This window comes from Labeo rohita, chromosome 21 (genome assembly GCF_022985175.1).
Source record: "Labeo rohita strain BAU-BD-2019 chromosome 21, IGBB_LRoh.1.0, whole genome shotgun sequence".
Taxonomy (NCBI): domain Eukaryota; kingdom Metazoa; phylum Chordata; class Actinopteri; order Cypriniformes; family Cyprinidae; genus Labeo; species Labeo rohita.
Window position 1 is genome coordinate 29366307 of NC_066889.1, and position 23932 is coordinate 29390238.

At 34.2% G+C, this 23932-nt stretch overlaps 4 protein-coding genes across 8 annotated transcripts in view; all 4 read left to right on the forward strand.

Annotated features, from left to right (window-relative positions):
- Positions 1–387: 387 nt before the first annotated feature.
- LOC127152200 (E3 ubiquitin-protein ligase TRIM35-like) lies at positions 388–2426 on the forward strand. Its single transcript, XM_051092698.1, has 3 exons — positions 388–945; positions 2127–2222; positions 2340–2426. Exons 1-3 carry the CDS (start codon positions 565–567, stop codon positions 2424–2426), a joined length of 564 nt encoding a protein of 187 aa, XP_050948655.1. The 5' UTR covers positions 388–564.
- A 2695-nt stretch (positions 2427–5121) lies between these two features.
- On the forward strand, positions 5122–6255 carry LOC127152903 (nuclear factor 7, ovary-like). The gene is made up of 2 exons (XM_051093795.1): positions 5122–5732; positions 5879–6255. Exons 1-2 carry the CDS (start codon positions 5340–5342, stop codon positions 6251–6253), a joined length of 768 nt encoding a protein of 255 aa, XP_050949752.1. The 5' UTR covers positions 5122–5339; the 3' UTR covers positions 6254–6255.
- A 7913-nt stretch (positions 6256–14168) lies between these two features.
- LOC127152065 (tripartite motif-containing protein 49D-like) lies at positions 14169–18527 on the forward strand. Its single transcript, XM_051092466.1, has 5 exons — positions 14169–14643; positions 16794–16889; positions 16972–17202; positions 17290–17312; positions 17403–18527. Exons 1-5 carry the CDS (start codon positions 14242–14244, stop codon positions 18316–18318), a joined length of 1668 nt encoding a protein of 555 aa, XP_050948423.1. The 5' UTR covers positions 14169–14241; the 3' UTR covers positions 18319–18527.
- A 5202-nt stretch (positions 18528–23729) lies between these two features.
- Positions 23730–23932, forward strand: part of LOC127152304 (WD repeat-containing protein 7) — a 123031-nt gene continuing 122828 nt past the window's right edge. For all 5 annotated transcript variants that reach the window (XM_051092885.1, XM_051092887.1, XM_051092888.1 and 2 more), the window contains exon 1: positions 23730–23866. The gene's annotated coding sequence lies outside the window, so the exon portion shown is untranslated. The remainder of the gene's footprint in view (positions 23867–23932) is intronic.

Genomic DNA, 23932 nt, shown 5'->3' on the forward strand with positions numbered 1-23932 from the left:
TAGATTTCAAATAAAGAAACTATTCTCAACAATATTTTTAGCATTTTTCAATACACTTGCAAATGTTTTTTTTTTACTTTTTCTTGTTGTAAAAAAACAACTGAAATGTAACGTTAATTAAATCAGTGCTGCAATAGAATGTACTAATGTTGAAAGGACATAAAATTTTAATGAGAGAGGTTATAGATCAGAACACTTTTGAAACTTCTATTTATTGACACCTTTTATTTTTTCAAAAGTGAAATACTACCTAAAGTAAAAGCATTTGTTCTACAGATGATTCTTATGGGTTGGTCCTTATAATGTGAATTAACTGCTGAACAGTTCAAAGGTGCCAGTATAAAAGCCAATATAAATCAATGTACTTAGACAGACACACCTGATTATCCGCAGTTATAACTCGCCTGCAGCTCAGATGACACTGAACAATTAAACTTTGGCGATCATTTCTGATGATTATTAATGTTTCTGATGCATGTTTTTGGGAGTTCAAACTGTGGATTTAAAAAAAGACTGCTGAGACATAAATCCGGACTATTACTTCACTGAAAGTAACACTTTAAAATGAATATGGCGTTGAGATATTTTTCTGAGGAGGATTTGATTTGTCCAGTGTGCTGCGACGTTTTTGTGGATCCTGTTGTTCTGTCCTGTGGTCACAATGTCTGTGATTATTGTAATGATGTATGTACAGTATGTCCAGTTTGCAGCAGAAGCTGTTCAAATGTTCCTCCTCCAGTGAATTTGGCTTTGAGGAACCTGTGTGAGACTTTCCTACAGGAGAGAAGACAGAAATCTTCATCAGGAATCTGCACCGCTCACAATGAGAAGCTGAAGCTCTTCTGTCTGGTTGATCAAGAGCCTGTGTGTTTGGTGTGTCGAGACTCCAGAAAACACACAGACCACAGATTTTGTCCCACTGATGAAGCTGTGATGGATAGTAAGGTGAGGTCGACATTGATTGTCAGTTATTGCAACGTGATCTCTTGATAATTTGTGTGTATTTAATGTAAAATGTGGCTCTACGTTTTTCCAGACTGATACGTACAAAACTGGTGTATATATATAAACTCTAAACGTACAAATACTTACTGTCGTAGTTTTCAGACTTAAATGTACAACACCGACTTCACTTTAAACTCTTAAAATAAATAACATTTCTGCAGTCGTTTAACCGTTACTTGTCATGTAATGTTTACTTTGTATCCCGAGCAACGAGTCCAGCGACCGTTAGCAACAGCAATAAACCCGTTCTGAAGAGCATTTTGCAAATTCAAATATTGCCACGTCAATAAACTGCGGCTGCAACTCATAGTCAATTTGAACTGCTTTTGGTACTGCTTTTGACGTTTTTGCAATAGAGAAATGTTTGTAAATTGCATTTTTCTGTCTGTCATGTTTTTCTTTAACTTATACTGTACAGAGATGATTATGGTTAGGTTTAGATGCAGAAGTGAGTGGGTCTAGCGACAAATAAAATTATTTTTATGCTATATTGTTACTAAAATGGTAATTTCGCTGCATATTTCAGTCAATTACGTTTTTTTTTTTTAATCTTTTTTATATTCGATATAACATGGGTCGGTTTGGGTTAGGGGTAGGTTAAGGGGCCTAAAAATCTAAATCGATTATTGAAAAAAATGATGAAAATGCACCAATATGAATATTTTCTATTGTCTAAATTGAACGTTTTAGCATTAATATAAACTTACAAAAATGTACGTTTTGTGCCTCTAACCGTTACGTGTAAATACCTACGTATAAACAAATCAGGCTGGTTATTTATATACACTGCCATTGGTCTGGATTTTGTTTTGATGGGTGTAATAAATGCATGCATGTTTTTCCTGTTAATTATTTGAGATCAGACAAACAGTTGTCATTTTAGAATGTAAATTAGTTGTTTTGTTTTGTTTTGTTTTTTTCCGTGTTAATTATTTTATTATTTATTCTGACTTTTTTTTTCCATGATAAAAAAACATTTATGATTATGATCCAAATCTTACTTCTGAATTTTTGGTCATTCGTATTACTGAATAAGCAAAGTTATATATATATATATATATATATATATATATATATATATAAAAAGGGAGTGGTTGGATTTATGGATTTATGTTTTTCAGGAAAAACTCAAAGCTGAACTGAAGCTCTTACAGGAGAAACTGAGAGCATTTCAGAGTGTTAAACAGCTAACTGATGGAATTCTTAAAACTGTTAAGGTTTGAAATAAAAAGTGATTTAAGCTATTTTGATATTGTTATAGATCTATATTTTCTCTTTATATCAGTGTTTTTTTGATATATTTTATTTCTGTGAAATATGTGTATTCATTTCAGGCTGACGCTCAAGACACAGAAAGGAGATTAAAGAAAGTTTTGAAGAACTTCACCAGTTTCTACGTGATGAAGAAGCAGCTAGAATAACAGCACTGAGAAAGGAGGAGAAACAGAGAAATCAGAGTTGAAAGAGAAGATTGAGAATATGAGCAGACAGATTTCATCTCTCACACTTACAATCAGAGACATAGAGGAGCAGATGAACGCTGAAGATGTTTCATTCCTGCAGGTGCCAATGAGTTTTCATAATTCTGCAATCAATGAATGGCATTTCAGAGAACTAAAACCAAATTCACTTTTACTGAATGTTTTTGTTTGTTTGTTTTTACAGAATGTTAAGAGCACATTGCAAAGGTTTGTGTTTTATTCCTGTTTCTCTTTTCCGTGATTCTGAATTCAGACCATCAGCATCTCTGACTCCTGAATGTTTTCCAGGGCTCAGCAAAGACAGCCTGATCCAAAGAGGGTATTTTATTTCAAATAAGTTTTACAAACACTTGTTTAACCTGAAGTTCATTGTGGTGCAGAAGATGCAGGACAGCATTGGTAAAAGTGAGTAAGACAGAGCACAACAATGATTTATCTAGTTATTTGTCTTATTGTATGAATGACTGTATTGTATTTCTTCATCCTCAGACATTCTTGAATTCCTTCTCCCACAAAGAAGAAAAGAAAATGACACGTTTTATCCTATGGAGCATTGGAACATATAAACCTATCGCATTTTTATATCACAAAATATGCAAGGGGGGCTTAGGTTTTGTTTTAGATAGGTGTATATAAGGAAGAGGGCTTCAAAGACAAAAGATTCAGAACCACTGTTCTGTATAGAGAGTATATACAGAAATAACATCATTTAAAAAGTCAGTGATGATGTCAATGAATCAGTCATGACATAGATTCTACATCGCTGTTGTTAAAATTAAAGTTAAAAGTAACAAAACAAAGGAATGTTGTTAAATGTTGTTTCAACATTATTAAGTTTATGCTGAAAATACAACTGAATTAAAAACATAATCAGAGTCAGAATGAAATTTATTTGGTGACACAAAATGCTTCCAGTGCATTAATTTAGCTTTTATTCTTCATTTTTTATGAAGTTATTATCCTCATCTGTGACAACAATCTTGTTCAAATTGTTCTCTGTAACTTTACAAAACAATAACTATAGTTTATTCATTGTTAATTATTCATTTAGAATGTAGTATGTAGTACATATGATTTGTCATAAATTCTTATTTTTTAGATTTTAAATATAAGTTATCAACAATGTTTTTGTCATGTTTTGATCTACGTGTTGACCTTTTTACTTTTTCACTTTTTAATTTGCTGTAACTTTCTAATGTCATGTATATTTTTTGGGAAAGAAATCTTAATGTAAATATTCATAGCTATAATGAATGTTTACCTCTATAGCAAATGTGTAAATGTATCAAAGATGTGTATTCTGATTTAAATAAATTATGATAGTTACAGTATTTTAATAAATAGTTAAATGTGTGAATTGTTCACATTATGAAGATGCAAACTACACTAATGACAGCAGTGTTTTTATGTAACTAGTTACTAAGTAATTACTGTAATTTTCCCTTGAAAAAGTAAAGTAAGGGATTATTTTTTTTTTTCTGTAATTTAATTACAGTTACTTCTTACATATAGGCTCTAGAACATTTCTATACAATACAATAGTGGATTTAACATCAAAATTTAAACCCTAACCTTAAAATGCATGCTTTTTATGTACCCTTCTCATATTCTTTAAATATTTTGGTGAGTTAATAAGAATATTCCAGAATAAATTATGTAGTTATTATTTATTTTTAAAAATTTAAAAGAACCGTTTCATGTGTATCCTTGTGTCATTAACTTGTCAAGGTTGATAGGATTTACAAAGTAATTAGTATTAAGTAATTAAATACTTTTTGGAGAGAGTAATTTGTACAGTACTCTAAATACACTGTTAAAGATGTCATTAATAACTAGTAATTAATTACTTTTTTAGAGTAACTTACCCAACACTAAATTAAACAGCAGTTTTGTGTCCATTATTCTGTACACCATTTACATTTAGACGTTTAATGAAGCAAAGTGCATTGTTTGTCTGTGCTAAACTCATCAACATCATGATAGAGTTTTCTTAATTGTATTAGTCTGTTACTGTCTGAGGCAAACAACTAATTCTGCTTCTGAAACCTACTATTTACTGACACTTAAAAAAGTGATGTACTACCTAATATAAAAACAGTTCTTCTACAACAGACTTTTATTAAAATTATAAGCTGTTTGAAATCTTTTTAGTGAGCATTTTTACAGTAAAACAATTGTGAAACAGCAAGAATGAAGGTAACAGGAAAAAAACAATCAGCCATTAATTTAACAAATTATTAAGTTGATAAAAAAATGCCTTGACCTGACAGATGATTGCCATATGCATTGATGCTGAACAGTTTATAATGTTATAAAATAATAACTTACCGAACTGTAAACAGTTCAAAAGTAGCCACAGTACTGGCTTTGGAGTTTGCTGAGTGTTAAAATCAGATTATTACTTCACTAACAGTGAAACTTTAAATAGCGCAGGCTTGAGATTATTGATATGCAGACTATTTATATGTAATATCTGCAATATATGTGTACTACAAATGCTTTATGTGTCCTGTGTGTGTATGCAAGTTGGCATGTATTTTGTTTACATGTATTGTACTTAGTTTTCATTTCTGGAAGAACTATCGCTTTAAGCAGTTCAAAGGTAACCAGTATTACAGGCTGTATAAACCTTTGGACAAGACACACCTGATGATCTGCAGTTATACTGTAGATCACTGAGCCTGTGGCTCATTCAACATTGAACTTCATCATTGTATATTTTACATTTTTCGATTTTATTCATTTGAGATTCACATTTTTGGGAATAACGATTGTGGAAGTAATTCTTTTTGATTTAAATGGATATATAACTGAAAATGAAACTTTGAAGATGGACTTTGAAATGAACTTCTAATGGCGTCTGGATCTTTTTCTGAGAGGGATTTGCTTTGTCCAGTGTGCTGCGACGTTTTTATGAATCCTGTTCTTCTGTCCTGCAACCACAGTGTTTGTAGATGTTGTTTACAGAGGTTTTGGGAAAATAAAACAACTAAGGAATGTCCAGTTTGCGGGAGGAGATCTTCCTTGAGTGTTCCTCCAGGAAACTTTGCGTTGAAGAGCCAGTGTGAGACCTTCCTAGAAGAGCAAAGACAAAAATCTTCATCAGGGATCTGCGGCATTCACAAAGGAAAGCTCAAACTCTTCTGTGTGGATGATAGAGAGTCTGTGTGTTTGGTGTGTAGAGACTTTAGAAAACACACAAACCACAGATTCTGCCCTGTAGAGGGAGCCACGATGGCAAATAAGGTCAGATATATGACTAAATTGTCGTTTTCACAATGATAAAAATGTTTGAAAAATTCTGGGACTGGATGAAATTATGATGCATCTGTCAGCTAAAATCTGTACTGTTGTATATCTAGTAATTTTTTGTTGTGGTTGATTTCTTTCAGGAGAGACTGAAAGCTGCACTCAAACAGCTAATAGGGAAACAGTCTAACAGGAAGTCTAAGGAAGACCCACGGGCGGTTCACCATAAAACCAGCAAACCTGCCGTCCCAGCCAGCACCATGAAACCAACCTACGACAGATCTCAGTTCCCTGAACACCATCCTCAGTACAAGATCACAGAGACCATGCCATGCAACCAAACCAGTCATCTCACTACCCCACATAAGGGACACACAAAAAACAAACCTAGGACTTCTGAGATCCAGATTGCCCTAAGTGTAAATAGACAATCCAGAAAAGGCAGATCAATGGTAACATCACTGAATCAATTACAGTTTGTAGCCCTATGTACTACTGAAAAGACAACTAAAACGTAATGTTAATTAAATGAGTTGAGAAATGTATTTATTTATTTATTTTTTTCTGGGGTTTCAAAGTTGCTAAAAAACACACACAAAAAAAATTAAAAAACCCTATTACCAGACCTGTCTTTTGTGTTGTTGTTTCGGTCTTGCACAAGACCATTCTGTGATACTTTTGATTGTTTTTTTAAAAAAAGCTTGAATCTGGTCGCCATTGTATGAACGAGCATGAGCAGGATGTTTCTTTGTTCCATTTGTGGTCTGAAAATAAAAATACAGGCATACAGCATTAGAAAAACACGAGGGTGAGCAAATGACTTATCATCATTCTGGGCGAGCTTTACAGTTTTTCTCAATCGATTTGACACTTTTCTCAAATGTAATTGCTTTCTAAACAATTACCAAGCCATCTAAACACATGCTTATTTTAAAGGGGTCATCGGATGCAATGTTCACTTTTACATGTTGTTTGAACATTAATGTGTGTTGTCAGTGTATGTACACATCTACCCTATAATGATAAAAAATCCATGCAGTGGTTTTTGATTAATTTGTAAAAATAATATCCCCTTTTTCAAATCGAGCCATTCTCAGATGGCGTCACACCCACAGAGGCCGCTCCCACGATAGTTGATTGACATGAGCGTCTTACCTCAGATCAGCTGTAACAGTCCGACCTCCATTGTTTTGATGCCGGAGCAGGGATGTAAGTTAGACAAGAATATCTCCGATTGAGCGACTGAGGTGTTGTGTTGCTGGATCTAATAATGAACGTAGTGGTCGTCATTTACTCCCGACATCTGAGCCGCTGAAGATGCAGTGGATTACATTTGTTTGTGAAGGGAATGCGCCTCCCGATCTACATAATCCGTCTATGTTTGCGCGAATCAATTATGATCCAGCTTCACTTACAGCAGAAGTAAGTACAGCGTTTTTTTTTTTTTATGAATCTTTGTGATCGCCTTTCCTAATAGCGTGCTAGTTAGCAAGTTTAGCGGCTAAATGCGGCTAAAGTAAACAGGCTTGTCACTCCACAGAGAGAAGAGAGGGGCGGGGCGAGCAGAGCTCATTAACATTTAAAGCAACCTTGACCAGAACAGGATTTTTGCAGAGCAAGATGATCAACAAAGTAGTCCATGCAACATCAGTGGCCATACTTTTTGTGCGCAAAGAAAACAAAAATAACGACTTTATTCCACATTTTCGTCTCTACTGTGTCAGTTGTGGACGCGCGTTACCTTGACGCGCGTGCTTGTGGCGGCGCCTGCGCTTATGATGTTGAACACATGCGTTGTGCTTTGTTTACATTCGGAGAAAGACGCACACTCTATGAAAGCTATTGATCTGCGTCAGCGCGGCCACACGCATGCTTGAACCTTTTGGATCTTAATTTGTGTTCCTATTTTGAACAAAGTTCTTACGGGTTTGGAACAACATGAGGGTGAGTAATTAATGACGGGATTTTCATTTTTGGGTGAACAAACCCTTTAACAAGAAAATCTGCAAAGAACACTGATAACTTGAGATGGGTCTTGTACAGCGTTGTTTTTGAGTTGTTTGCAAAACTGCTTTATTTCAGCCACAAATAACTAACTAAAAAAAAAATCAATAAATACGTTGATAAGCTGCTGTCTCCACAGGCCTCTTCCTTTGTGGCTGGTGAAATTGTTCTGGACCACCAAGTTAACAATGCTCCTGTTCCATTCAAAATAATCTTTGTTGTCCACCTGAATGTTCTCAAACTTAAATTCTGAAAAATGTTTGGACATTCACAGTAAATAACAGAAGTTGTCCCAGGAGGGATAAAATCTAAACAATAAACGATCAAAGTACAACCCTTTGACATAGATTGACATACAGTAACTTTTCCCCCAGCTTCTCTAAAGGATAGGATTTTTTTTGTCGGTGCCAATATCACTGCGGTTAACGCGTCGACATGTAGTGCAACTGTGCTCACGACGACCTGAGTTCGATTCCTATCTCGAGGCCTTTTGCCGATCCCTCTCCACTTTCTTCTCCCAGCTCTTTCCTCTCATCTCTCGACTGTCTTAGCAAAATAAAAGGCATAAAAACCCCAAAAAAGTGCACTTTTTGATATACCATAAAACAGGTGGCCCATTTGAATTATGTAACAATTAGGCTATCCATCTCAAATTAACTAATACTTATCACCTTACTTACTTAGTTGATTGATTACATTGATAACATAAACATTTTCTGTATCACGTTTTCTAAAATGTTAAGTTTAAATATGCAAATAGGGCATTATTTAATGAAATATGCACTAATTTGCATACATTTCTAGTACAAAAATCTAAACACTGGATGAAGCCAGTTTCAAATTTCTTATGTAAGTTTTTTGACGTATTAAAATCAAATGTTTTTACAGAGGGAATTTTGGGTATATCATTTTGTCAGTCCATAATTCAGAAAATAACAGTATATTTTTACAATTTTGAGGGGAATAAAATGTTGTATAAAATCAAGCAAATTATATATGAACAAATACCTCTGTAACAACCTTCAGGATATAGACAGGAATTAAAATGTAACGTTTGGTGTGTGTAAGTGCTACTGGAGTGGAGATTTATGGCTCAGAGTATGGGAGGAAAAACTCATTTTGAGAAAACGACCTTTAAAAATATGTACTGTAATTGAAATCTATTGACCTAAATAGATCAAGTGCTTTAAAAGAAACACTTAACAGGGTATTTTGTATGTTTTCTTTCCACTAGTCTGAAAAAAACAAAAAGCCCAAATTCTCAGATTTGTCAGGTGCATGAAAAAACTGTTTTTGCTTGCAGGGTCTCCCCTTATAGAAGTGAAATCTTATTGTAGTCTTCAAATCTGGGTACTGTCTTAAGTTTTAAAATCACTTCCCATCAGGCTAACATGACAGTCACGACTTTTCTTTTTCTTTACGTTACGTATTTCTTGGCACACTCGTTTTACGCGTATTTAGCGCCACCTATTGTTGTATAGGTGTTTTTGTAAAATGGCCGATCAAAACTACAAAAAGTCCCATAGACTTTCATTGAGGGGGTCAAAACTTTTGTAAAATAAGACTTATAGAGTGTTTAAGCTATTACTAGCAAACCTTAATGACTATGCTAAACAACATGCTAATCATGTTAAAAATGTGCTAACAACATGCTAATCATGATAACAATATATATTAGCGACATGCTACAAACTTGCTAGCAACATACTAATCATGTTAGAAACATGTTAGCAACATATTAATCATCCTGACAACATGCCAACATGCTAATAGAAACACATTAGTGTTAGCAGCGTTCTAATCATGATAAAACATGCTAGTAACATGTTAATCATGTTGTTAAACATGATAAGCAACATGTTAGCAACAGGATAAACGTAACAAAACATGCTATTAGCATGCTAATTGTGCTAATTGTGATAGTAACATGTTAACAATGTGCTAATAATGCTAAAAATATGTTAATAACATGCCAATCATGCTAGCAACATGCTTTTGTTAGAAACATGTTAGCACCATGCTAATCATGCTAGCAACATGTTAACATGTTAATCATGCTTAAACATGCCACCAACATGCTAGTAACCTACTAATCATGCTAGCAACATGCTAACAACATGTTAATCATGCAAAAACATGCTAGCAACAATGTAATCATGCAAGAAACATGCTAGTAACCTGCTTATAGTGCTAGCATCATGCTAAAAACATGCTAGCAACATAATAATCATGCTATAAACATGCTAATCATGTTGACAACATGCTAATCCTGCTAAAAACATGCTAAAAACGTGTTAACAACATGTTAGCAACATTCTAATAATGCTAACACGCGTTAGTAACATGCTAATAACACTATTAAACATAAGCAACATGCTAGCAACAGGATAATCATGCTGTAAACATGCAATATGCTTTTGTTAGAAACATGTTAGCATCATGCTAATCATGTTAAAACATGCTAGCAACATGCTAACATCACACTAGTAATCTGTTTATCATGCTAGTAACATGTTAACGACATGCCAATCATGCTAAAATGTGCTATCAACGTGGCAAGAAATATACTAACAACATGCTATTAACCTGTTTATCATGCTAACAACATGCTAATCATGGTAAAAACATATTAGCAACATGTTGACAACATGCTAGCAACCTGCTTATCATGCTAAAAATATGCTAGCAACATGTTAACAACATGTTAAGCATGTTAAAACATGCTAACAGCATGCTAACATCACACTAGTAACATGCCTATCATGCTATCAACATGCTAACGACATGCCAATCGTGTTAAAACATGCTAGCAATGTGGTAATCATGCAAGAAATATGCTAACAACATGCTAGTAACCTGCTTATCATGCTAACAACATGTTAGATCATGTTAGCAATGTCATAAATCATGCTAGCAACACGCTATCAACATCTATCTATCTAAACTTTAAGCTTTAACAACTGCTTCAAACTTTCAGTCTAGGCTTCCTTAAGCCAACTTGAAAGTTTATTCACAAACTTCACTCACCTAGTTTGATTTTGTAATATTATTTCACCAGAAAATCAGAGTTCAGCTGAACTATGACAAAGGAAAATTGGCATTCATCGATCCTCTTAATAACACATACATACACACTTTTACACAGAGGTTCACTGAGAGAGTCTACCCATGGTTTGGCGTTCGCTGTGGCGTTGGTCCTCTGGTGATCTTACCAGTGAACTGAAAAATTAGTTTAGAGATGAAATTTTGTTTGTACTGAATAATTTAAACATTAAAAAAGACAGTTTGTTTTGTTAGCATTTGTAAATTAATTCACTCTGATATGTTTTTGTGTTCACTGTAAAAAACTATTTGTTGATTCAACTTAAAATAATTTGTTACCTGGTTGCCTTAAAATGTTAAGTTCAGACAACTCAAAAAAGTTTAGTCAACTTGAAATGTTAAGTTGTACTACATGACAACTTAGATATTTGAGTTCATTCAACTTAAAATTTTAAGGCAGCTGGGTAACAAGCCCAGCTTTTAAGTTTAACAAACCAAATTGTTTGTTTAGTCAACTCAAATATCTAAGTTTTCACTTAGTACAACTTAACATTTCAGGTTGACTAAGTTTATTTGAGTTGACTGAACTTAAATTTTTAAATCTGCAGGGTAACAAATTATTTTAAGTTGACTCAGCAAATTGTGTTTTTTTGTTTTTTAAAGTGTATGCATAATCTAAACTATTTTAAAAAGCAAGATAATTGATATTAATTAAGTTATTAATTAATTATTATGATTAAAAGTGCTACATTTATTCTGTGAAGCTGCTTTGTAATGATGTGTATTGTGAAAAGCACTATACAAATAAACATGAATTTAATTATGTTACCATACTGAATTATGTTACAAAATCATTCAGTGTTGACCAAGCCCATGGATTTCCCCCAGAATTAGTCTACTTTTATATTGTTGCCGCGGAGAGTTTTTTAGCCCGTGGGTCGAAGCAAATAATGTTCCCAGAAACCCAGTTGGGATAGTTCTGGCCATGATTTGGCTAGTTTTGAATACCAATTAATCTGGTTTTGTTACATAAATCTGGCAACCCTCATTACCTCAGCGCTGCTGTCATTTTGTCAAACATGGTGAGGGAGTAACTATTTTTATGTACGTTATATGTCAGTCTGGCAAATAACAATAAGCTGGACAATACCGGTATGAAATTGTACACTAGTTTAAAAGGGAAAATTATGAATGAAACTTCCTTGACCACAAAAACAGTATCTTAACAAATAAAATTCCCTTAAATGTATAAGATGGATCCGTCAAGCTTGTCATGTGTACAGATAGCTATCATGTGATACCTGTCATCGCCTGTCATGTGTACAGATAGTTTAAGCACGTACAACATGTACGCATAAGCGGTTGCAGTGGTAATGTACAACAATCTTGACTTGTGCTCAGGCAAACTAACCTTTTGTTGCATTATAATTTACAATGCAATGCAATTAGCTGAAATGAGTCATGGTGCACATCCCTTCTCTCAATTCAAAAGTCAAAGAGATCAAAATGCACGATGCACAATGCGTGTGATGGATGTCATAGAGGATTTAACAGATGTTTTACAGGAAATGGGCCTTCATTTCATCAGTTTTGTTTTCAGAGAAAACAACGAAGCTTAAGAAGCTTGGCTTTCATTTCAGGAGCTGCAGGAAACTGGTTTAAAGCTGCGTGTCAGGATTCCCAGCTCTGTATTCATTAGCTCACATTATTAGTGACCAGTGAGCTGATAATAAACAATAAGCAATTACACTGAACAGGGTTCTGATATCACAATAATAAGCACCATTTGAAACCTTATTTCATGGATTATTTCATTTGTGTATATGAATATAATTTACAGTGCAATGAATCAAATCAGTTAAAAGGAACACAGAAACATTTGAAAAAGCCAACTTACTGTTATCCTACTTAAACAACTTCTTCTGAGATCAAATGCTAATTATACTAGAATTATGCTGGTAACTTGCTAATGTTGCTAGTAACATGCTACTAACTTGCTAATCATGCGAACAACATGCTAGTAACTTGCTAATCATGCAGGTTACATGCTAGTAATTTGTTAATAATGCTATTAACATGCTACTAACTTGCTAATCATGCTAACAACATGCTACTAACTTGCTAGTCATGATAGTAACTTGTTAATCATGCAGGTTACATGCTAGTAGTTTGTTAATAATGCTATTAACATGCTACTAACTTGCTAATCATGTTAACAACATGCTACTAACTTGCTAGTCATGATAGTAACTTGTTAATCATGCAGGTTGCATGCTAGTAATTTGTTAATAATGCTATTAACATGCTACTAACTTGCTAATCATGCTAACAACATGTTACTAACTTGCTAGTCATGATAGTAACTTGTTAATCATGCAGGTTACATGCTAGTAGTTTGTTAATAATGCTATTAACATGCTACTAACTTGCTAATCATGTTAACAACATGCTACTAACTTGCTAGTCATGATAGTAACTTGTTAATCATGCAGGTCGCATGCTAGTAATTTGTTAATAATGCTATTAACATGCTACTAACTTGCTAATTATGCCAACAACATGTTAGTAACATGCTAATAATGCTAGAAACAGGCTAGCAACATACTAGTACATTTCTAATCATGCTAATAACGTGCTAGTAACACATTAGCAACTACCCTGAGTACCCTAGCAACTGCATAGCAGCACCCTAGCAACCACCCCAAGTTTCCTAGCAACCGCATAGCAACACCTTACCAATCACCCCAAGCACCCTAGCAACCACCCAGGAATTTAACTACTTTAAATTTCAAACTAGTTAAAACTGGAAACCTTCAAACTTCAAGCTTTTAAAACTACTTCACACTTTCTGGTTAGGCTTTTTCAAGCCAACTTAAAGTTTGTCTACGAACTTTCTATCTAGTTAAAACTTAACAGTTTTTCTTTTCATTACAGCTATAATCCTTGAATGGCCTTTACTCAAAGTTTGAATGTTATTGATATTTACTGCAGATTTACTGCAAATTATCATTGGATAACATCATACGTGTGGCTCTGTTCCCCACACAAAGTGCCATACATTCTTTAAACAATATTTGGTTTCCCAATGAACCTTTTTTTCTTAGTGTGAAGAACATTTTAAAGAACCATTTTCCGCTACAAAGAACCTTTTGTGCAATGGAAAGTTTTCAAGTTTTTAAAGAAAGTCACGTGATCTCTCAGAAATGTCGAAATAGTGAATTGTGTGTTGGATGTTTAGATGATAAAAAGATGTTTAGACTTTGAGAATCCAGTTTATCTGCATTGTACAGGTGATGCAGAAAAGAATGAAGCACTTTTCTTAGTTGAGCTCCTCCCGCTGGCTATAAAGACAGATGCACCGGTTCATCTGTTGCCTCACACTCAGTTTTGTATGTGCATTTCTGTTGTGGATGTGAAGATTAAAACCTGAAAACGAAACTGTACAATTTTGACGTGTAAAATGGCATCTGAAGGTTTAACTGAGGTGGACTTCACTTGTCCTGTGTGCTTTGACTTTTTTGTAAATCCTGTTCTTCTGCCCTGCAGTCACAGCATCTGCTCAGACTGCATCAAAGCGTTCTGGGAAAGTAGAGGAATTCAGGAATGTCCTATGTGCAGGGAAATATCCACAGTGAATGATCCTACGTTAAATCTGGCTTTAAAGAACATGTGTGAGATCTTCCAACAGGAGAGAAGTCAAAGATCTTCATCAGGAGATGAAAACGTCTGCAGCGCTCACAAAGAGAAGCTGAACCTGTTCTGTCTGAATGATCAGCAGCCTATTTGTTTGGTGTGTCGAGACTCCAAACTACACACCGACCACAGTTTCTGTCCCATAGATGAAGCCGTGAGCAATAACAAGGTCAGTAAACTGATTTTACTGATTAAACCAGTAAACATCAAAAGTTTTCACAATGACAAATTGTGAATAGATGTGCTGTTGTCTGCTGAATGAACTGAAATCAAGCTGTTGATTTGGAAGCACATTTGCTAATGTTTTCATATCTTTTATCATTTCATTGTGTTTTTTAAACTGAGAAAAAAAAAGTCAAAATTGAATCACAGAAATTTGGAATTCTGAGAAAAAAAGTAAGAATTGAGTCATAGAAACTCGAAATTCTGAGAAAAAAAGTCAAAATTAAGAGACAGAAATGTGGAATTCTGAGAAAAAGTCAGAATTCTGTGATAGAAACTCAGAATTCTTAGGAAAAAAGTCAAAATTGAGTGACAGAAATGTGCAGTTCTGAGAAAAAAATCCAAATTGAGTGATAGAATCTCTAAATTTTGAGAAAAAAGATTTCTGAGTGACAGAAATTCACAATTCTGAAAAAAAAAACCTCAAAATTAAGTGATAGAAACTTTGAATTTTGAGAAATGAGCAATTCTGAACTAAAAGTCAGAACTGGATGTAATCTCAGATGTAATCTCACAATTGCAAGAAAAAAAAAACACAATTGCAAAAAAAAGTGAGAATTGTGAGATAAAATGCCACAATTATCTTATTTATTATTTATTATTCAGTGGTGGAAACAGACATCAGATCTATGAATCTGATCAAAACGTTTTTTTTTTTTTTTACTGTGTTGTGATCAGGTTATTAATTACAGGGAGTGGTTGGAGTTACAGTGTGGTCAATTAGGCAATAAATAGGTGTTACAGGTTTCAGTTTGTTTTCACTCCTCACTCCAAACACATTCCCCCTCCATTGTCTGTGCTCTCTGTGTCATTATTAAATAATAAAACCGAAGACTGACACACAATTTCTATGTCTATGTGCTCTTAAAGTTCTGTAAAGATAAAAAGAAAGCGATGTAAATTATTTCTGAAAATGACATTCATATGTTTCCATTTGTCTTAATAATTAACATTCGCACCTGCAGGAATGAATCATCATCGGCTTTCATTTGCTTCTCTACGTCTCTCATTGCACATCTGAGAGATTCGATCTGTTTGCTGGTCTCAGTCTGTTTGCTGATCTGTTTGCTGGTCTCTTTCATGTTACTTGCCCAAAGAAAGGGCAAGTAACAGGAAATTAAACATGAAATTTTAAAGTAGAAAGTTTACAGTTTTGTAAAGTAAATTTTAAACTGTAAATTTTTTTTTAATAAGGTTTATTTTATTTACAACTTTAATAAGGTTAATAAGGTTTAATAAGGTTTATTTTATTTTATTTACAACTTTGAAAAATCATTTTTATAGTGGTGCAGAGACATTAAGCATAGAGGTCAGACAGTCTCATGAGTTTTTTGAATCGGTGATGGGCAGTATGGAAATATACTTCTATTATAAACTTAATTTGAAGTTGTCAGGGGGTCGTGTGCGGGAAGGAGGAGCAGGGACGAGGAAATAATGAAAACGTGCTTTAATTGAATAATCCAAAACGGGAACAGGAACAAACTGGAACAGCAGGGAAAACACATACCAACACGACGATAACTAACATTAAATGACATTAAGAACGGACAAGACACAAGGAACTGAATCGAACTTATAAAAGAGAGCTAATAGACAAAGACAGGTGGGAGTGATAAACCAATGAACACTCAACAAGAAACGGAACAGGAAAGACCAAATAAGGGCACAAGAGGGCAAAACCAACAAAACAGTCCACAGGGGTGTGACAGAAGTAATCCACTTAATTTTTTTTTACTATATTAGGATATCATCCAATTTTTATTTGTTTATTTTTTGGCGTAGTGTAAGCAGAGACAGAGTTATCAAGGTTATTGAATACTAACCTACTAAAGAAATGGTCCGTGTATCATGGAAATGACTTTGAAACGGATATTTCAAGATAAAAAACTTACATGTAGTTGCTTTAACAACAATTTATTAAAAGTTTAACAAATATGATGTTTTTTTTATTTTTTTCCTTTACTTAAGTTTACTTACATTAAAAAAGCATGTCTGATCAACTGAGTTCATGAAACTTTAATCATTTAAGAATGTAATAACATTTTTGCAATAATAGGGGCAAAATAAATGTTGTGTTAAATAAATGTTTTCTTTCAGGATAAACTCAAAGCTATACTGGAAGACTTACGGGAGAAGATGGGAATATATGATAACTTCAAACAGACTTTGGATCAGACTGCTGACCATAATAAGGTTTGAAATAATCACTGTGATTTAAGCACGTCTGGGTGTTATTGATCTACTTTGGCCATTAAATTGTGCTGTTAATTGCCAGGTTCAAACTCAAGAAACAGAGGAGAAGATCAGCAAGGAGTTTGAGGAACTTCGTGAGATTCTACGCAATGAAGAAGTGGCCAGAATAACAGTGCTGCGAGAGGAAGAGAAGCAGAAGAGTCAAATGATAAAGGACAAGACTGGGAAGACCAGCAAACAGATCGTATCTCTCAGATGTGCAATGAGAGACGTAGAGAAGCAAATGAAAGCCGATGATGATTCATTCCTGCAGGTGCGAATGTTAATTATTAAGACAAATGGAAACATATGAATGTCATTTTCAGAAATAATTTACATCGCTTTCTTTTTATCTTTACAGAACTTTAAGAGCACATTGGAAAGGTCTGTTGAGTTTCCTGTTTCTTTTCTGAATTCTCTGGCTCTCAGCAGCAGCAGCATCTCTTATTCTTGAATTTTTTGTTTTCCTCCCAGAGCCCAGTTCAGTCTCCCAGATCCAGGGAATGTTTCAGATTTGCTGATCAATACCCAAGAATACCTGAATGACCTGAGGCTCACTGTGGTACAGAAGATTGACAACACCAGAGGCGACCCCAGTGTAAGAGGAGGCCAGAATTTCAGACGGGGACACAATTCCAGAGGGGGACCCAGTGTCAGGGGAGACCCCAATTCCAGAGGGGGACCCAGTGTCAGGGGAGACCCCAATTCCAGAGGGGGTTTCAAGGGGGACCACACTTCCAGAGGGGGCCACAATTTCAGAGGGGGCCCCAGTAACAGAGGGGGCCACAACTTTAAGGAGGACCCCAGTAATAGAGGGGATCCGAGTTTTAAGGAAGACCCCAGTTTCAGGGAGGACCCTAGTTTTAAGGAGGGCCCCATCTACAGAGGGGGACACAATTTCAGAGGGGGCCCCAGTAACAGAGGGGACCCCAGTTTCAGGGGCGGCCACAACTTTAAGGAGGACTCCAGTAATAGAGGGGATCCGAGTTTTAAGGAAGACCCCAGTTTCAGGGAGGACCCTAATTTTAAGGAGGGCCCCATCTACAGAGGGGGGCACAATTTTAGAGGGGGCCCCAGTAACAGAGGGGACCCCAGTTTCAGGGGTGGCCACAACTTTAAGGAGGACCCCAGTAACAGAGGGGACCCCAGTTTTAAGGAGGACCCCAGTTTCAGGGGGCCCACAATTTTAGGGGAAACCCCAATTTCCGAGGGGACCACAGGGGCCACGGTACTGGGGGAGCGCATAAATACAGAGGGGGCCGGAATTACAGAGGGGCCCACAATAACGAGGGGGCCAAAGCTCCAGAGGGGGCGGAGGAGTTCCCGGGGTGCCCCTGAGGGGGACAAGTATATTAAAATAATTCAAATAAGTAAAAATATGTTACATTAAAATATTTTTTGAAATATTTTTTTAATACCTTATATTCTGAAAATTCCATATGCAAGAAATTTAACTTGCAGCGTAAACTGCACTGAAAAAAAGGTTTTGAAACTAGTCAATCTGACAAATAATTACAAAGAAAGGGCAAGTAACAGGAAATTAAACATGAAATTTTAAAGTAGAAAGACTAATAGTTTTTTCTTTTTTTTTTTTTTTTTTTTAAAAGTACTCTAATAAGGTTTATTTTATTTACAACTTCGAAAAATCATTTTTATAGTGGTGCAGAGACATTAAGCATAGAGGTCAGACAGTCTCATGAGTTTTTTGAATCGGTGATGGGCAGTATGGAAATATACTTCTATTATAAACTTAATTTGAAGTTGTCAGGGGGTCGTGTGCGGGAAGGAGGAGCAGGGACGAGGAAATAATGAAAACGTGCTTTAATTGAATAATCCAAAACGGGAACAGGAACAAACTGGAACAGCAGGGAAAACACATACCAACACGACGATAACTAACATTAAATGACATTAAAAACGGACAAGACACAAGGAACTGAATCGAACTTATAAAAGAGAGCTAATAGACAAAGACAGGTGGGAGTGATAAACCAATGAACACTCAACAAGAAACGGAACAGGAAAGACCAAATAAGGGCACAAGAGGGCAAAACCAACAAAACAGTCCACAGGGGTGTGACAGAAGTAATCCACTTAATTTTTTTTTACTATATTAGGATATCATCCAATTTTTATTTGTTTATTTTTTGGCGTAGTGTAAGCAGAGACAGAGTTATCAAGGTTATTGAATACTAACCTACTAAAGAAATGGTCCATGTATCATGGAAATGACTTTGAAACGGATATTTCAAGATAAAAAACTTACATGTAGTTGCTTTAACAACAATTTATTAAAAGTTTAACAAATATGACGTTTTTTTATTTTTTTCCTTTACTTAAGTTTACTTACATTAAAAAAGCATGTCTGATCAACTGAGTTCATGAAACTTTAATCATTTAAGAATGTAATAACATTTTTGCAATAATAGGGGCAAAATAAATGTTGTGTTTGAATTTTTCTGAGTTTATAATTGAATAGAAATGTATTATCAAAAACAGCAGTAAACAAATTAAGGCATAAAAAGGCCATTTAATCTTCTAAAATGTAATCAAATTAAAATGTAACAATTCCTTTTATTTTTGGCAACCAAAGTTCCGAACAAAAGAGGTTTGGAAAAAGAGTACCTTTTTATTTATATAATTTTTAACACATTTTTGTTTTTTTTAAAAAATGCAAGACGCAGTGCACTGGAAAATAACTTTTAACTTACATTATATAATACATTATACAATACATTTACAAGACTTTGTTTTGAAAAGTACTTGACGAGCAAGATGCTAAAATGCAGCAGGATGCTGAAAAATCTAAGAAAATGCACAAGGGACAAAGATGTCCACCTGTAGCATATTTTTGTTTATATAAAATAAAAAGCTTTTCATCTGTTTTCACTGCTACTGGGTGAAAAACGTAAAAAAAAAGATAATGTTTCTAAAGCGAATCATTAGTTACTCTCCAAAAAGATCAGGAGCTTTGGACAATGTCATTTATGCTCATGTTTAAATGTTTGATATTTACATGACACAATAACAGAAAGTTTTTCATGTCGAACATGTTATTACTTTAATTAAAAACATAGGGTGTGGTTCTGTCATATTTGTTTTATTTTACATTACTTTTTATTGAATTTATTTTTAATTTTAGGGTTTGTTTTAATTTAGCATATTCTTCTTTGTTATGATAATCTGTGACAGTAATCAAGATCAGATTTTGGGTGTTTCATACAATTTACAACATTGTTTTTTGTTATAAAAACAATAATCAATTATTTTAAAACTTAAATATAATTGTTATTTAGGTGGATGTGGTTCTGTCATATATATATATTTTTTTTCAATTAAGCTTTTATTCTTCATCTTGTAAGTTAGTAAGGTAATATGTAGCAATAATCAATTTTTAAATGTCATTTGGGTGTTTTTTAATGGGTATTAATTACTTTATGATGTGGTTCTGTAATAAATTGTTGTCAATTAAATTCTTCATCTTATACTTTAACAATAAAGAAACAATAATCAACTATATTTTTGTTTATTTGTTTTTTATTGCAAACCTTTTCACCTCATTTCCCTTTTTAATCTATCTCTGGCAACTATCTAATGTCATAAGTGTTAACGTATTTTTTAATTATTAAAAAAAAGCGCAAAATAATTATATTCTTAAAAATAATAATGTAGTTACGAATATTCATCTCTATAGCAAACGCATATAGAGACTAGATGTATATTCTGGTTTAAATAAATTTTGATATGTATCAGTAATCAGTGTTGGGGAGTAACTAGTTACATGTAATGGAATTACGTAATTTAATTACAAAATAAATGTAATTGTAATTAGTTACAGTTACTGAGAAAAAATGTGTAATTAAATTACAGTTACTTTTGAAAATGTTGATGATTACAAAGGGGGTTACATCTGAATTTTTTCACATACACACACCCGCATACAGACTTAATTGACTTCTTTCTAAAATTGCATTGTGACCACTCTAAAATGACACACCAATGTTTCAGGAGTTTAGGACACAGAATAGGACACATCGTCACCTTAGAATTTGAAGGTTCTATCTGACCTTATTTTTTTCAGAATTGAGTTATTCACATATTCTTATTGGGTGACAACTTATGTGATGTTTCTTTTGTAAGCTGTGTACATTTTGGGCCTTTTTTTAGAAAATAAAAATGGTTCTATCTACAGAAGTCTATGGAACGCAAAAACTTTGAAGCTCAATATATCAAAAGTGCTCAGAATGCAGACAGAACCTTATAATTCTAAGGCAACGATATTTTATTTCCTATTTGGGCGTATACTTTATTTTTTAAGATGAATTGTTTTTTTTGTTTTTTTTGTTATTTTCCAAGGCATTGATTCCAGTGTTTTCTGTCATATTTATGTGAACATTTGATTTCAAAACCAGTATCATAGCTGTTAAACTATTTCTTGTTATGATTTCAAATCTGTATTTAACTTCAGAAATATCTCAAAGTAAATAATAACTTTAACACTTTACTAACTTTAATAATAAGTCTGAATTTGTGTGGCTGTGCTTTAAATTAAATGATTACACGGCTCTGTGGAATGCTTGATTCTGATTGGTCAGTCATGACATTCCAAGGTATGTTATTCCCCGATAACAACTGGTAAAAGCTAATAACTCAGACTCATCCGGACTGATCAGATTTATCATAAGTCAGCGCTATACGCTTGATAGTTTTTCTTGGTGAAAGCTTTGCTTTTGGTTAGCTAATAAAATATTAAAACTCAGTATTAACAATTCAATATTATGTGTACAATTTCTTAATTCTGTCAACTTGCCACTTGCTGGCAATTGATTTCTTCATGGAAGCTTTGTGTTCAAATATTTCAACTCAGACCAGTGTTTTGTGTCTAATTATTTACTTTTGTGGCAAGCAGCTGTGTAATAAGTGGGATAATGTACATCCAGACAGTTGTTATCACAAAATAAAGCTGTATATTATCCCTTACTTGTAATCTTAATTCAAGTGCTAAAGGATTATTAAAGTCTGACAGTAATCAGTGTTGAGTGCTACTGTAAGGTTAACCCTGCCTGGTTTAAATCTTTCAAAATGGTGAACAGTTGAACATATTAGAAATTTAGAAAAGTAATCAAAAAAGGTAATTAAATGTAATAAGTTACATTACTTTTATAAAGTAATTGAAAAATTACACTACTTATTACATTTTAAATAGAGTAACTTGTAATCTGTAACCAGTGTTGGGAAGGTTACTTTGGAAATGTAATAGGTTACAGATTACAAGTTACTTGATTTAAAATGTAATAAGTAATGTAACTTATTACTTTTAATTACTTTTTGATTACTTTTCTAAATTTTTAATATTTTCAACTGTTAATCATTTTGAAATATTTAAACCAGGCAGAGTTAACCTTACAGTAGCACTCAACACTGATTACTGTCAGACTTTCAAAATCCTTTAGCACTTGAATTAAGATCATAATAAGTAAGGGATAATATACAGCTTTATTTTGCAATAACAGCTGGCTGAATGTACATTATCTCACTTATTACACAGCTGCTTGATAGATTATTTAGATGTTTAGTGTCAAAATTATTAGACATAAAACACTGATCTTGTTGAAATAGTTGAACGCAAAGCTTCCATGAAGAAATCAGTTGCTAGCAAACGGCAAGTTCAAACTAGACATTTTAGGGATACAGTGCAGTCATACCACTTTTCTTACACAACATTTCACCACATAAATAATTAAGTAGTAGTACTAGTTTGTTAGTTATCTTATAATCCATTACAATGAACAAAAAAAATGGCAGCAGCTGCGTTTGTATGAAACAATAGAGCAAGTCCACAATACCAGGATGACAGAATTAAGAAATTTTCTACATAATACTGAATTAAGCTTTAATATTTTATTAGCTAACCAAACGCAAAGCTTCCGCAAAGAAAAATTATCAAGCATATAGCACTGACTTAAGTTGCCCTGAAAGAGTCTGAGCTGTGTAATAATTTAATTTAAAGCACAGCCACCATAAATTCAGACTTTTTTTTTTTTACTTATATTTTGGGGCTTTTTATGCCTTTTATTGTGATAGGACAGTAGAGAGATGACAGGAAAGAGCTGGGAGGAGACAGGGGAGCGGGATCAGCAAAGGACCTCGAGACGGGGATCGAACTCGGGTCACCGTGAGCGCAGTTGCGCTATATGTCATAACAAGATCATAACATAAATAACATCATAACAAGAAATAGTTTAATAGCTATGATACTGGGTTTGAAATCAAATGTTTGCATAGTTATGACAGAAAACACTAGCATCTAACAATGCCTTGGAAAAAACAATCTTAAAAAATAAAGTTTATGCATAAAACCAAATAGGAAATAAAACAGAATAAGCATGTGTCCTATTCTGTGTCCTAAACTCCTGAAACATTGGTGTGTCATTTTAGAGCAGTCAATGCAATTTAAAAGAAGTCAATGAAATCTGTAAGTGGGGGTGGGTGTGTGGAAAAAAATTCAGATGTAACCCCCTTTGTAATCACTGGCATTTTTCAAAAGTAACTGTAATTTAATTACGTATTTTTTCTCAGTAACTGTAACTAATTACAATTACATTTTTTTGTAATTAAATTACGTAATTCCGTTACATGTAACTAGTTACTCCCCAACACTGTCTGTAACCTATTACATTTCCAAAGTAACCTTCCCAACACTGATTGTAATAAACATCAGCTATGATGTGATGTTATTTATTTCGAGCCGGCAATGTGATAAAGGCACAGTAGGGGGCAGCAGAGGCTTCTGCTGTGACGTCACAGCGTGACGCAACGACGCACGAGCGTGCTCCCGTCAGCTGATCAGTGAGCCGCTGCGGAATTAACGCGCGTTGCTGCGATATTTTCATAAAATCAACGACAGAAAGAATATGAGACGATAAAGAGCGGCTCCGGTGAGTAAAACACACCGACACTTAATCTGTCACACGACCAGACGCTGATAGAGACGCGCTGTCACA

Bases quoted from the DNA above. Each gene is read 5' to 3' on its own strand.
- LOC127152200 (XM_051092698.1), top strand. From the start codon at position 565: ATGAATATGGCGTTGAGATATTTTTCTGAGGAGGATTTGATTTGTCCA. The intron at 946-2,126 runs GTGAGGTCGACA...TATGTTTTTCAG, and splicing joins AAGCTGTGATGGATAGTAAG to GAAAAACTCAAAGCTGAACT. The intron at 2,223-2,339 runs GTTTGAAATAAA...TATTCATTTCAG, and splicing joins GAATTCTTAAAACTGTTAAG to GCTGACGCTCAAGACACAGA.
- LOC127152903 (XM_051093795.1), top strand. From the start codon at position 5,340: ATGGCGTCTGGATCTTTTTCTGAGAGGGATTTGCTTTGTCCAGTGTGC. The intron at 5,733-5,878 runs GTCAGATATATG...GATTTCTTTCAG, and splicing joins GAGCCACGATGGCAAATAAG to GAGAGACTGAAAGCTGCACT.
- LOC127152065 (XM_051092466.1), top strand. From the start codon at position 14,242: ATGGCATCTGAAGGTTTAACTGAGGTGGACTTCACTTGTCCTGTGTGC. The intron at 17,203-17,289 runs GTGCGAATGTTA...TTATCTTTACAG, and splicing joins ATGATGATTCATTCCTGCAG to AACTTTAAGAGCACATTGGA. The intron at 17,313-17,402 runs GTCTGTTGAGTT...TTTTCCTCCCAG, and splicing joins TTTAAGAGCACATTGGAAAG to AGCCCAGTTCAGTCTCCCAG.